Source organism: Eubalaena glacialis, chromosome 9 (genome assembly GCF_028564815.1).
Source record: "Eubalaena glacialis isolate mEubGla1 chromosome 9, mEubGla1.1.hap2.+ XY, whole genome shotgun sequence".
Taxonomy (NCBI): domain Eukaryota; kingdom Metazoa; phylum Chordata; class Mammalia; order Artiodactyla; family Balaenidae; genus Eubalaena; species Eubalaena glacialis.
In genome coordinates this window covers 33,173,828-33,188,645 of record NC_083724.1, presented here as the reverse complement: position 1 = coordinate 33,188,645, position 14,818 = coordinate 33,173,828, and the positions used below count along the sequence as shown (strand labels likewise).

At 44.3% G+C, this 14,818-nt stretch overlaps 1 protein-coding gene across 1 annotated transcript in view; it reads left to right on the top strand.

Moving 5' to 3' along the window:
• The first annotated feature begins 1,359 nt into the window (after positions 1-1,359).
• NR4A3 (nuclear receptor subfamily 4 group A member 3) overlaps positions 1,360-14,818 on the top strand; it is a 33,573-nt gene continuing 20,114 nt past the window's right edge. The window contains exons 1-4 of the mRNA XM_061201100.1: positions 1,360-1,531; positions 3,850-4,814; positions 8,433-8,562; positions 9,025-9,197. Coding sequence (XP_061057083.1) covers positions 3,852-4,814; positions 8,433-8,562; positions 9,025-9,197 — 1,266 coding nt within the window. The 5' untranslated portion in view covers positions 1,360-1,531; positions 3,850-3,851. The remainder of the gene's footprint in view (positions 1,532-3,849; positions 4,815-8,432; positions 8,563-9,024; positions 9,198-14,818) is intronic.

The window sequence follows — 14,818 nt, the reverse complement described above, 5'->3', positions numbered from 1 at the left end:
TCGACCACCCCAGTCAGAGGCCTATCCTTGGAGAAAGACTCCGCTTGAAAGGCCGCGGAGAAGGGCGGGAATGCGGGCACCTGGAGGTGGTGGTGGGAGGTTGCCAGAGACTCCCACTGAAGATGCGGGAGTGACGGGAAGCGCAAGCTACAGCCGTGGGAAGATCCGCCCTTGCCTGCGCTAGGGCGAGCGCAGGCTTTCTGTAGTATCAGCTGGGGCTGGGGTTGGGGATGGCAAGGGAATCCCCCATTTCCTGGCCGTCGAGGGCTCCCCGGATCTGGGGGCTCCGATACCCTCTTTCCTTTCAGGCAAGCCCGGGGAGCAGGGGCGGCGGGAGACGAAACTTATCCGACACCCGCGGCCCGCGCACCCCCGAGGTTTTTGGAATTTTGGTAGTTTGGGGTTTTTTTTTCGAGTCCCCGTTCCCATCCCTTAAGCTGCGAGTGGGTCCGGGCAAAGGGGGCGCTATAGGCCGGAGTTTGGGGCCGTGGGATCCTTACCCGAGGCCCGCCGAAATGCGCTTCTAGCTACAAAGTTTCGCTAAGGCTTTGCGCAGAGACGCTCGCCCCAGAGCCGCTCTCGGCGCCCTCCGGAATGTGCCCCCCTCCGGGTCGCCGGATGGCCCCGAGCCTCGAAGTCGCCCACCCTCTGGGATACCGCCCGCTGGGCGCAGGGGGCCTCCCTCCCCTCTCACCACCAGCCGCAAACGCCAACCGCCTTGTGCCTCGTTTCCAGCGCCGGCCTATTTCCACTGTGTCCTTTTGTTTGCTTGACCCCTGGCCCCCGAAACTCGCGGCTAATAGAGGCGAAGCTCCATTAGCATTTAGAATGAAAAGCGCAGACTTTCTTAATTCCTCGGGGCATTCATGCATTCGTTCCGGACCCTGTGCCTTTCCTATGCAACGTGTAAAATTTGTATTTGAGGGGTGGGGGCGGGTGAAGTTGAAAAATATTTTCCGCTCGTGCACACTCACAGACTCCGATTCGGGCGGAACTCCTTCCTCAAGTGTTCTCCATTCTTCGGTTTTCATGACATCGTTAGCTTGGAACCAATTGTGGGGGCAGATAGATTAATTTCTGGGCGACGACTGGCTGCGCGTTTTTTTAGCCTCGGTTCGGGAACCACAAAACCGCGGTGAGTGCGGACAGCCTTTCCTCGGCTCCCCCAAGGCGCTGTGATGCTTGCTGCCCGGGGACTCCGGTCACCTTAAGCACCGCTTTCTTACCCTTCTAATTCTTTTGTAATTAATGCATTTCTAGAGATCTATTCAACCCTCACCGCCGTACGCCCAGTCCAGGCCGCGGTGACCCAGCGTGGTCTCACTGTGACCTTTGTCCTCTCTCCTGGTGCCCGCAGAGCCCACTGCGGAAGAGCGCAGCCCGGCAAGCCCCAGCCCTGAGACTGGACCCTCAGCGGAGCCGGGCAGCACCTCCGCCGCTTCGCCCCGCCGGACGTCCCCGCCTCCTCCACTCTCAGCCTCCGCTGGAGAGACCCCCAGCCCCACCATTCAGCGCGCAAGATATCCTCCAGGTAGGTCTGAAGGCACGACCCCTTATTCCTCCCGGGCTGGGATATGTGGGTGGGGGAGCCACATACCCAGCAAGCAGGCTGGTCGACTTGCCCAGCGCCAGGACAGCGAGTGACTGCTGGCCGCGAATTTCACGGCACAGGTGGCTTCCTTGCACGAATCTGCTCTGGATACCACACCCTGTTGCTACCTAGTGGAGCAGCCAGATTAAATTAATCGTATTGCTCAAAGATATTTTTCCTGAGAAAAATGCAAATACACCAACAGATTTCGATCTTTTATACATTTTAATGTCTTCATATTTGCTCTACTTTTAATGCTAATGCATTTAAGTTATGGGATCATTTCGAACAATGCAAAGCATTTTTGTTTGTATAAAACGCAAATCATTTGGGTGCAGACATTTGGATTATTGAAGCTCAAAGGGAAAGAGAGAAAGCATTTGAGCTGAAAACCAAGGAGTAAATTTGATTTGGGCAAAAGAAAGGATTGCAGGTTTGGCTTGTAATACCTCTTTATGCATTTGGTAAAGGGATACCAGGTGCCTGGCCAAAGAGATGCAGATAAATAGAACTCAGTCCCAGCAAGCTCATCTTCTATCTGGAAACCTCAGAAAGACACAAAGAAGAGCAATAGGTAGGGATTGGCAAAGAAGAATGATAGAAAAGACTCATGGAGAAATCCAAGGGAGGAGAACAAATGAAACATCAGGCAGTGTTCTTTCTTTTAAATGACTAGCCTTTCATTTCACCCCAACAACTGGACAGCAGGATAAGTGCTCTTTTAACTTCAAACTAATGAGTGTTTGTAGGGCACTCGGGAAATAAAGGCTTGAACTGGCCTCTCCTCATCACTGCTTCTTCCACCAGGCCCTCAACACCTTTTTACAAGTCAAGATTTCATCCCATACATGTATGACTCAATCAGATTTGGAAATGTGGGTAAGAAAAAGATGTCAAAGGAAATGTGAAGTATTCACTTTTCTGTTAGTCACAACTTTTACCCCATAGACTCCAAAGACACGTTAAGCACGTGGTTTTCCTTTGGCTCAGAAAAACCAACCACCAGAAACTGCCCAGTTTACTATTTATATTTAGCCATAAAGAAAGGGAAATAATTAGATAAATTATCCACTAGATCCAATATTTCTCAGGGCTTTCTCATCCAGTTCAACCTCTCTGAACAATAGTAAGCACTCTAGATATCATTGCTTTGGGGGCTGAAAGAAACTAAACCTATTAAGAAAATGCTTTCTTTTCTAGGGGTGCTAATTCTTCTGTCATAAGAAAATATGTAGATAACTAACCTATTATGATGACTGTAAACTATTGTTATAAAGCAGCCACTGATATATTTTATTTCTTAGAATGGGGGAGAAATACACACACACACACACACACACACACATATATAGCATATATGGCAGAGAGCAGGTTTGGTGGGTGTTTTGTTGCAGCTGCTGATCTTTTTCTTTGCAGATGGTACAAACTCCCCCGAGTCCATTTCCTGGACCTACGTTCCTACCTCACCACCTAGCTGGCTGAAATCATCAACAGGGGTCCAGTTTGAGCAGGCTGCTAGCCCTGCTTGGAGGAGTAGGGAGAGGGTGGGAGAAAGCAACCACAATGTGTGTGGGTAGCCTCAGTTGGCACTCATAAAATGTTAGAATATCACTGGGCCAGTAAGTCCCATGTAGGACACCTTTTTTTTTTTTTTCTTTTACTAACTCATAGGTTTACAAATCAAAGCGTGTGACTTGGGGGACCAGTGGTCTCTTTCACCCAAAAGAAACCAACACGGCCTTCACTGGATTTCTTCTTGTCCTCCCAATTTGTGGCTGAGGTCACTTCATTTAATCTCTAGGGCTCAAAACCACTTTTAAAAACACGACTGGGCTTATGAGGGAAGACATCAAAATTCACAGATACAGTGGAGGACAGGGCAAGGGAGGGAAGGTGGACACAGAAGTCCTCAGGAGGCTGGGTTTTGGCAACCTGCGGCCCCTTTGGCAGTTTGTCAGGGATTCAACTTTCTTCCCAGGGGAAGAAGGAAGGAAGGAAGGGAGGAAGGAAGGAAAGAAGGAAGGGAGGGAGGGAGGGAGAGGAAGGAAGGAAGGAAGGAAGGAAGGAAGGAAGGAAGGAAGGAAGGAAGGAAGGAAGGAAGGAAGGAAGGAAGGACTCTAAGTCTCTGCTACTAGAAGGTGGAAAGAATGTCACTTCCTCTCTATTTCCCATATTAGAGAGCGACAAGTCCATTGCTACCTATTAGCTAGGAAGAGTGCCGACTTGCTTCTGAGAGACCTTTTTCCTCTCCCTTGCAGATATGCCCTGCGTGCAAGCCCAGTATAGCCCTTCACCGCCCGGTTCCAGTTATGCAGCACAGACATATGGCTCGGAATACACCACGGAGATCATGAATCCTGACTACTCCAAGCTGACCATGGACCTCGGCAGCACCGAGATCACGGCCACGGCTACCACGTCCCTGCCCAGCTTCAGTACCTTCATGGAGGGCTACTCGAGCAACTACGAACTCAAGCCCTCCTGCCTGTACCAAATGCAGCCGTCGGGGACCCGGCCTTTGATCAAGATGGAGGAGGGCCGCGCGCACGGCTACCACCATCACCACCATGACCACCACCACCACCACCATCACCAGCAGCAGCCATCCATTCCGCCCCCCTCCGGCCCGGAGGACGAGGTGCTGCCCAGCACCTCCATGTACTTTAAGCAGTCCCCGCCGTCCACCCCCACCACGCCGGGCTTCCCCCAGCAGGCGGGGGCGATGTGGGACGACACGCTGTCCTCCGCACAGGGCTGCATCGCCCCCGGCCCGTTGCTCGACCAGCCGATGAAGGCGGTGCCCACGGTGGCAGGCGCGCGCTTCCCGCTCTTCCCCTTCAAGCCCTCGCCGCCGCACCCGCCCGCGCCCAGCCCCGCAGGCGGCCACCACCTCGGCTACGACCCGACGGCCGCCGCCGCGCTGAGCCTGCCGCTGGGAGCCGCCGCCGCCGCCGCCGCCGCCGCGGGCAGCCAGGCAGCCGCGCTCGAGGGCCACCCGTATGGGCTGCCGCTGGCCAAGAGGGCGGCCGCGCTGGCCTTCCCGCCGCTCGGCCTCACGGCCTCCCCCACCGCATCCAACCTGCTGGGCGAGAGCCCCAGCCTGCCGTCACCGCCCAACAGGAGCTCGGCGTCGGGTGAGGGCACGTGCGCCGTGTGCGGGGACAACGCCGCCTGCCAGCACTACGGTGTGCGCACCTGCGAGGGCTGCAAAGGCTTCTTCAAGGTGAGCGCTCGCCTCCTCCGGCTCCCTCTCCCCTCCGCAGCCAGCTTCCTCAGACACCCGCTCGAGTGAGCGTCTAAGCGGGCCCTTCCCGGTTTGAGAGGTGTAATGGTTATACTGTGCATTTCAGTAGCCTTTCCTAGCACCCTCACACCCACTTTCTCAGGGCTTTTTAACTTGACGTCCATTACGGGAGGCCCAGACGGGATTGAGGGGGGCTGTGAACTTCCTGACTTGGCGTTACTTCCTGCTCATTTTTATGGAGAGAGCTTTCAGCAGATTCGCAAAGGGATCTGTGACCTCAAAATGCAAACACCTCACTGTGTTCCTATTCTGTCCATCCAGGATATCTGAGGGAATAGAGTCTGTGTGCCAGGCCCTGGGTATTTGTATCTCATTTAATCCTCCTAGTAAGAGCTAGGACTCTAGACTCAAACAGAACTGACATTGAATTTTGGTCACCCACTAGCTATTTTTACTAACTGCGTCTTGAATGTTTAATTATCCTTGTTTCATAGATGAGGAAATGGAGGCTCAGGGAGGTTAACTGCCCCTGGACACACACTCAGAGAGTGAGATGGAGGCAGGATGCGAACTCATGTTTGCATGACCTCAACGTGCCTGCCCTCTTCACAGCTCTGCAGCTGCAGAATAGACAGGGGCAGCTGGTGGATGCAGTTTGGGGCAGCTTGCTCTGTAGAAGATAGTAGCTGGGGTCTCATCATTCCACTCCACTTCTGAGTGTACCACACAGAGTGGGGACACTCTTCGTTATCTCAGAGACCCAAAGGAGAATTTTATAGTGGGAGGGTCTTCAGCCTCCCCCTTATTTTGCCCAGGAGGATACTGAAGTCTAGAGAGGTGATTTAGTTGCACATGGGGACAGTTCCAGCTGGTTTCTCCTGACTCTTGAGTTCAGTGCTCTTCTCACCACTCAGGGGGAACAGGCCTTGTTCTCTTGCAGCTCTACTTTTGCTACTGACTCCCAGACTTCTTCAGACACTTAATTCTGTGCCACCCTCCCCACTCCTCACTCCCCTGGCTATTATGTCAGGCATTTGCAAACCCCCGAATGCTCAATAATCACTTCCTAGCCTTCAGTGTTGGGCAGGGTGGAGGGAGAGGAGAAGCTGGATGCTGATTGGATAATGAGGATTTGGGAGGCCAATAGGATGTATCTGGGAGCATGCTGGAATTGGAGTCAGAACACTCAAATAGGAGTCCTTGATCTGTCACCTACCAATTTTATGATGTTGGGCATGACACTTCCTTCCAGGCCTCAGTTTCCCTATCAGGTGAATAAATTTCAGAGAAAGACTGTGAGTATTAAATGAGAGAAAACATTTATGAAAGCACTTTATAAGCTTTAAAGGGCCATAAAAGAATAGTTCATGATAAATGAAAATACAGACATTTATTTAAAAATGCACATGTGTGCATTGGTATACATACCAACAAGCAACAGTTATTTTTGATCTGGAGATAGGAATCATGTGATTAACTTCTGCAGATAAATGAGAAAATGCTTGTGGAAAGATTTTGCAGTATGTTAAATGCCATACAGGAGGTATGCAGGATTATGATGTTTTAAATGTAGAACCGTCGGTTTAGCCGTTTTTTTCTGTCTTAACTACACAAGCTTTACTTTCAAGTAACTGCATTCCTTTAGCAGATTTGCTTTTTACAGCATTTCAGCGGAAATGCTGAAAGGCAGTGAAATGGGCAGCTGAAAGGGGGAAAAGAAAGAAAAACAAGAGAAGTACAAGTAATCCACAAATATAATCACCCCTGAATTGACCAAAATACAGGAGTGGTGATACATTCCTCGTCTAGAAATGTCAATTAAGTGTTCCCCAACAGCATCCTTTTTCTGTAGCAATATCTTGAAAACAAATCTATACTTGAAAGGGTAGGGGTAGGCTAAGGGAGAACCACCCCACAGATCTGTTAATTAAGGGAACAGGAGCAGGTTTTACCCAGTGGCCTTCTACCATTAAATTGAATTCTTTAAAAATGTGACATGAAGTGCAGTTAATGATGGGAATTCAGTGATTAAACCATAACGATCTCTCCCTGTCCTTAAACTATTGTGCAGGCATACACAAATGTGGGGAAGGTTTGAGGTTATTGGGGAAACGTATACCTGAAGCAAAATGCCACCAGCACTGAAACTGGGATATCCTTGAGGACGATGGCAAGAAATAGAGTTTTTTAAATTACTTCATGTTCAATGAAAGAGAGCTTCATTTAGGAAACACAAGTTTCCTACCCTTACAAACTGCTGCGAATTTAAATGGTGGCAACCTCAGAAGTATGTTTGTGTTTTGGAAATTTTGCATTTTAAATTAAAATCACCTGCTAAAGCAGGGAAAATGTATATGGCTTTAAATTTTATATAAGCAGTTTAGAAATGATCTCTTAAAATGAAATTAAAAGGTGATAGAGTGAAAACTGATACAAGGGGGTTGAGAATTGCTGAAAATTAAAAAAGAAAGTAAATCTATTTAGAATTTTAGACACAAAATAGATCACCAATCCCAAATTACCTGGATTTCTTTTTTTTTATGCAGCCCAGGCTTACCAAATAAATTCCAACTTTCTGCTCTATTTGGAGTTGACTATATTCAGGTAATTTCTGAATGAGTGGTAAATACACATCCATTTGCACAAATGTTTTTAATTTTTTTAAAAAATCAAGCATTCTCTTATATTTGGAGCATAAAATATCCTTTATTATTTCTTCATGTTTCATTTTAAAATTATGTGTGATTCTGAAGAATACAACATTATTTTATACCCAGGCCCAAGTTTTATGATACATCTTTTACAGTATGGCTATTTTGATGTCTGTGTCAATATTCATTTATGAAATAACCAATTAATGGGAATTTTCATTGAAAATATATGGCTCTCATATTCCTTCTTTTATCTCATTCTTTTTGTTTGGTTGGTGTTTTTTTTTTTCTTTCTTGGATGTGATAGCGGTTTTTAGTATCCCGTTTTACGATTTTGCTTTCAAAAATGAGAAATGGACAGTTTACCATTCTTTTAAAAATAAAATACACTACACAAGCTGATTAAGTGATTTTTTTTTTGCATTAAAACATTATTTCCTATATGTTATAACTAGACAAGTCCTCGTTTTTGCTTTTTATGATTTCATCTCTATTGGGGAACAAAGCCAGTTTCTGTGATATTTGACTTACAATAGTGATATCCAGCAAAGTACATCCCAGATAATTTTGATTTATTTTAATAAGGTCAGCAATAATCAGGGGAGTGGAACAAGTAGAAAATTGTTCCCAAAGGGATATTAAAAGTGAAGATAATCTAATCCTCCAAGGTATGATATGTTGACCTGGTAATTTCAGATATGATTTTATCATTCAGACTTGGGTGTCTCCTGAGACTTGCTTCAGAACAATCCGAGATGATTTTCATTGTCAGCAGCTAACACTAATAAAATTGTTTTTCCTGCAGGCTAGCGTGTTAGGAAATTAAATTTATCTAATTATACGAATTGCACTGTCGCTTTTCACATTGTAATTAAAATACATCTTGTCAGGTCCTACCTCTTTCCAGAAACTATTAGTTGACTATCTCTGTATTGTATTTCCTCAGAGAACAGTGCAGAAAAATGCAAAATATGTTTGCCTGGCAAATAAAAACTGCCCTGTAGACAAGAGACGTCGAAACCGATGTCAGTACTGTCGATTTCAGAAGTGTCTCGGTGTCGGAATGGTTAAAGAAGGTATGGATATAATGCTTTTTGTCCAGCTTGCTTATAAATATTCTCAGATATCACTGAAAAAGTTAATATTTACATTAGAATGGTGAAGTTTCCTAGTTTCCCTTTCTTTTCAACATTTTATTTTTATGGTGTATATTTACATTCAAAAATAGCTGAGGTCTACTTATTCTAATTTCTCAAAATCAATAGAGAGCTTGTGTACATACATCTTTGTTCTATTTGAGAAGGAGACTTTTAGGGCTAATTCATTACCAAATGTAAGTACGGGGTGGCTTTTATGCTGCTTGTTTCAACTCTCATTAAATCATTGTGTGGATATTACTCCAAACTTATTGCCACTTTTAAATGGTTGGTCTCATTAATGATTTGCTCAACTGTAAAGTGTTTTGATTCCTTTTTGTGATTTATGGCTGTTCATGGATATCTTTGAAGACATTTTTTCTTTGTTTCTCTCGGTATCAGTCGTCCGTACAGATAGTCTGAAAGGGAGGAGAGGTCGGCTGCCTTCCAAACCAAAGAGCCCATTACAGCAGGAAGCCTCTCAGCCCTCTCCACCTTCTCCTCCAATCTGTATGATGAATGCCCTCGTCCGAGCTTTAACAGACTCAACGCCCAGAGATCTGGATTATTCCAGAGTAAGTTTTATGATGTCTTGCTCTTGAATGAATGATCAGGGTCTCTGTTCATGATAATAGTAATAAGAGTGGATTGAATGGCTTCGTGCCTGGCACTGTGCTCAACCGTTTTCATACCTTTTCTCTACTTTTCACTTCACTTAGCAATTCCAGTGCATCCATTGCACCAAATAATTTTTGCCTTATTGAATCTCTAAATGCCTTAACAAATGACCCTGACCGTGCTGCACCTGTCATACCCATTGTTGCAGGATTCCTGATGGTTGTGCCAATGAAAATCTGCACAGGTGAATTACAATTTGTACATTTCTTTCATGCTTTAGACAAAGTGACTACTTTTTTTTTTCCATATTGTGACCAAACCATCTGGGTAAGCTTCAAGTTATCCTTAAACAGTTTACCCAATTGCACCGGCATTGACTGACCTACTGCTAATACTGAGGGATTAAACCATTGATGGAGAGGAGCAAACTCTGGCCTTGACATCAGGAGGTGTCAGGAGGACTGGGATGGAATGCTACCTCTGCTGCTTCCTGCCTGGGTCACCTGGCTCCTGCTGTTGGTTTTCTCATCCTTACAGTGGAGATGATTACAATAGTTAACCTCAGAGGGGTGTTTTGAACATCAGTCACACAGGAATGACGGTTGAGAAAACATTTGAAAACTGTAAATGATTACCAGTGTTGTTATTTAAGCCAACCAAAATATATTAACACTTTTATTTCATATGGGATACAGTAAAATATCATCAGTTTGAGCCCTGCAAATTCCCAGAAATTTGGATAACACAAAGAAGAATGATGAGAAAGAATTTTCTGAGCAAAGGTATAAACATTACTGGAAGGCAGTTTTAAAAGAGACTTAGAAAAGCAGACTTCTAGTAAGACAGGGTCTCACCAAAGAAGAAAAGAAAGGAAAAAGATCTCAATCATTGAGCAATTTCTACATGCTAGGCATTGTGGTACTTTGTCTCATCTAACCATTGAAAGAAACATGAACTGTACGAATGGTTAATCCCACCGTAAGACAAGAAAACTTAGAAACACAGTTTACACACAGATAAGAGAGATGCCAGTCCAGGGATCCCCAGTTGGTTGATTTGGCTTGGCAGCAGCTACCAGATTGCCCTCTCCAGGTCCAATCAGTATTTCAAACTTCTGGTTGAAGGGCTGGCCAAGAGTGTGAGAGTGTCTGCCATATGTCCTCCTTTTAGGCTGCAATGTTGACAAAAGTGAAGGGGTGATTTGTGTATCTGCTGTGATCTTCCTTCCCTCATCCCCTCCCTCATTTTAGGTTGTGAAGCCTCCTCTCCACACTTGAGCACAAGACTTCATATGAGAAGCATGGTAGACCCTTAGCATCAAAGGTTGAGGACTCTTACTCTGATTACAAGTAGCATCTCTTGACCGAAGTCAAGTCTCAAATAATAGTCTAACAGAATAATGCAGTGATTAAGGGCTTAGGTTTTGGAACCATGCAGGCCTTGATTAAAATCCCAACACCATCATGTACTAGCTGGGTGATCTTGAGCAACTGATTAAATCTTTTAATGTGTCAGTTTCCTCATCTGTGTTATGGAGTAATAGTAATAATATCTACTTCCCAGGGTTGTTTCTGGGAAGTTTAAATAAGACGATACTTGTCAAAGCTTTAGCACAGTGCCCTGTATGTTATCTCCTTGACCAAAACTTCTTATTCTATCCTTTGTTGAACGTTCTAATGAGTATAAACACTACACATGTCAGGTGCTATGTAGCAAAACCACTAAGGTAAGTGTTATGATCTCTCATAGATGAGATTAAAACTGAGAAAGGCTGAAGGACTGACTTGCCCAAGGTCACATAGTAATATGTATCAGAGATAGAATTAGAAGCCAAGTGGGTCCAATTTGGCCCCCAAAGTCTGTGCTCTTAAAACCATAATTCCTTGCATCTCTGGTTTCAGTGAGAGTGGGTGATAGAAAAGCATTTGGGAATAAAAACTTTTCCATGAGCCAACTCTGGCCTTCCCTTATGCAATTCATCTGAATTAATGAAGCTTCTTGGCACTGCCTTCACTGAGGCTACAGCACACAATCTGACATTGTTCTGGGGCATTTGAAATCACTATTGATGGCCAGTCCAGAGGTTTAATCCACAAAGTGATTTGGTGGGTTGGGGGGGCCCAAATTATCCAATTATTGGTCTACATGGCCTAATTAGTTATTCAGAGGCAAACCCTACCCCGTACTTTGAGTTGTCCCAGCTGGGAACTGCCTCACACTGAAAAATCAACCCACTCTGTTTGCTTGCTTCTGCACCATTCAGGGTGTTAGACTAGAGTCATCATCCTCATCAACAAACATTTATCCAATTTAATTGTTAGCTTTGCCCAAAATAACAGATTGACCATGCCAGAGTCTGGGTCACACTGATACTACCTTTGGGGCCTGGCTCAATTTTGTAAAGCATATTTATTTTAATTGCATTGTTTTGGAATTGGATTGAACCTCATAGCTTGGATTCTCCTGCTTTTAGATAGCTTTACAAAATTATCAAAAATTGGACCCAAATCAATTAAATTAAAAGTCTTTTTTTAATAAAATACAGTGAGTTTTCATCAAAAACTTGGATGAAGGCAGAGAAGGCATGCTGATCACATTTGCAGATGACAGAAAGCTGGGAGGGATCGCTAATATGATAGATGTCAGTGTCAACATTCAGAGTGATTTCGACAAGCTGGAACAGGATGGGCTGAAACCATCGTGAAGGAAGGTCACAAAAATAAGTGTGAAGCTCAGCATTTAGAATTTTTTAAAATGGGAGAGCCTTGGCCTGTCAGTGGTTCATGTTAAGAAGATCTCAGGAGTTTATTCCATACACATTCAGTAAGAACCAACAAAGTGTGCAGTGGAAGGGAGGGATGCTAAATTAGCTTAGGCCTCAGTAGTAGAAGCATGGGGCTAGAACCAAGTTGATGGTGTCCCACGGACTGTGTCCTGTCAGTGCACACTTCAAGGATGGAGTTCAGTTCCAAGCTGGGATTTAAGAGGATCCAGTGTATGTATGTGGATTTAAGAGGATCCAGTGTATGTATGTGGATACACTGTTTCTGGAAACTCGAAAGGGATGGTTGGAGGAGATGGAAATACGTAGACAGAAAGGGAGAAGATTTAGCAGGATTAGGTCACACTTTGGCCCTGTCGCCAAGAGGACTGTTGCTCCCAAGGGCAGAACTAGAGAGTGAAGGAGGGGGCCCTTCCAGCTCACTCTGAGGACAAGGAAGAGCTCTCCTGGCTATAAGAGCTGCTGTGGAAGTGTGAGTTCATCAACACAAGAAGAAACTAAGGACAACACATAACGGGGTTCCTCACAAGGAGAGAGGTTATTTTGGCTGATATTAATTTCCTTCCAACGCTAGGATTTTATGATTCTAGGGTTTACCTTACTGTCCCTAAATGCAAGTGAATATATATACATATACATATAAGAATATGTGTTGTTAAACAACTTGTTACTTCACAAGATTGAATTTGCTTCATTCTCTTTAAAAAAAAAATTAGCATAAAATGAATGAAGCAAAATGAATTTATTGAATGCCTACTTTGAGCCAGGCACCATCACATACGTTCTTACATAATTTCACTTAAACCCAGTTTAGGTGGTACAATTTATGGTTTCAGTCATTTTTTTAGTGTCATTCATTGAAATTCAATTTTCATATTACCTTCTCCTTAAAGTTTTTTATTTATTAATTCATAGAACTGGAGGTGATCTTGAGGTCATCTAATCCAAAACCCATATTTCAGAAGAGTAAATAAAGGCTTAAAAAGGCTAAGTGGCTTGCCTAAGGTCAGTGGCAGAGCTAGGGTTAGACCCAAATCTCATCACTCAAAGTAATATGGTTCTCTTTCACCATACTGCCACTTCTGTTTAATGGCAATGGACTAGTTGTTTTTTTTTTAATAGAAGCTTTATTAGATTTTAAAAATTACAATAAGAGTAATTTATAAAAGGCAGACCATTTAGAAGTGAATAAAGTGAAAAATGAAAGTCTCTTCTTCATTTATTCCTGCCTAATCTATGTCATAGTGGTATACATAATTTTACATTTTAAATAAGAATATGCCCTGTCAGTTTTGAGTCAGACAGTTGGCTTGACCAAAACAATTTATTAAAGATGCTACCTTCCCCCAGTGAATCAGAGAAATGAGAAAATGTTTGCCGGGCAGGTATGTTCTAATCTTGTACCTGCCTATGTGGCTTTAAGGTAGTAAGTGAGCGTTTTCCTCGTTTGCGGGAAAGGGAGGTGGAGGAGTTGTTCCAAGTCACAGAGGGAAGGGGGTTTTCAAGGCCAGAAAGAGAGCTCTTCGCTCTGTGAAGCGTTCCTGGCTCTGGGAACTTTTCTTCTCCTTTGGGCCAAACTTCTCTCCTTCAAAAGTGAGCTCAGATCATTGTATATCAGTGCAGTCAAAACATGTCACATTTGATTTGTTTCTCCTCGAAATGTTGCTATTCTGTACCCCACAGTTGCTTTTAATTTAGCATTACAAGTATATATAGATACTGGGCTTGTCTTCAGAGCCTGCATAATTACTAATGAGAAAATGCACTTCACATCCTCATTAGTTGGTCATTTCAAGTATTTTCCAGCAAACTAGGATGTTTTCTGGTAATGGGTGTCACTTAGTATAGTATCAGACTCCAAATACAAGAGATACTGCCCAGATAAAACCAGGCACCAGCAAGTGGCATTTAAATATGTTAACAAGATAGCCTAAGAAATGGTTGACACATGTTAAACCTACAAAGTAAACATCATGAAGATTCTGCAAAGAGGGTGCTTTCATGAAGCTACTCAGAAGACCCTCTCAAATTGCCACCAACTCACTAGATGATTTCAGGCAAGTTCTGCCCCGCTGTAGGCCTCAGTTTTGTCATCTGAAGGCCGAGGAGATTGGACTAAATGCACTGCCATGATCCCTTCCAGCCTTCTCCTTCCCTGACCCTCTGATTCCCCTATGGGTACGGGTCTGCATTTCCCAAAGTGTGGTGCCCAGACTGCATGTATCAGAAGGAGTCAGGGTGTTTGCTTAAAATGCAGATTCTCGGGGCCACACGCAGGCCTACTGACTCAGAATTGGGGGACGGGGGAAGGCAGGCAGGAATCTGTATTCTAAAGAGGACCTCGGATGATTCTTTGGTGCACTAAGCCTTGAGAACGATCGATATGGTTTAATAAGAACAATTCAATTTTACCTTGTATCTCCTATTTCCCAACTTTCTTGGGGTTGAGAAGGAATGAGCAATAGAGATAAGTTTAACAGAAAGTAATTGATTCATTTAACAATTCTTCCAGAGCAGTGGACACGTTAGAACAAGATGCAGCTCCTGCCCTCATGGAGCTTACAGGCAAGTGAAGGAGACAGACAGTAAACAAATATGTAACTGCAGTGATGCCATTGACGGGAAGAGAGGAGGGTTTTTTGGTTTTGGTTTGGTTTTTTAGAGAGGGGAGGCAATTAGATCAGAAAAGAAGAAATTTGGGATAAAATATATTCATTGCCAGTTTTTAAAGTGTCACTTTTTAAAGTGTAAGAACCTAAGAATATGTATACATAGTTTGGCTCATAGAATGATAAC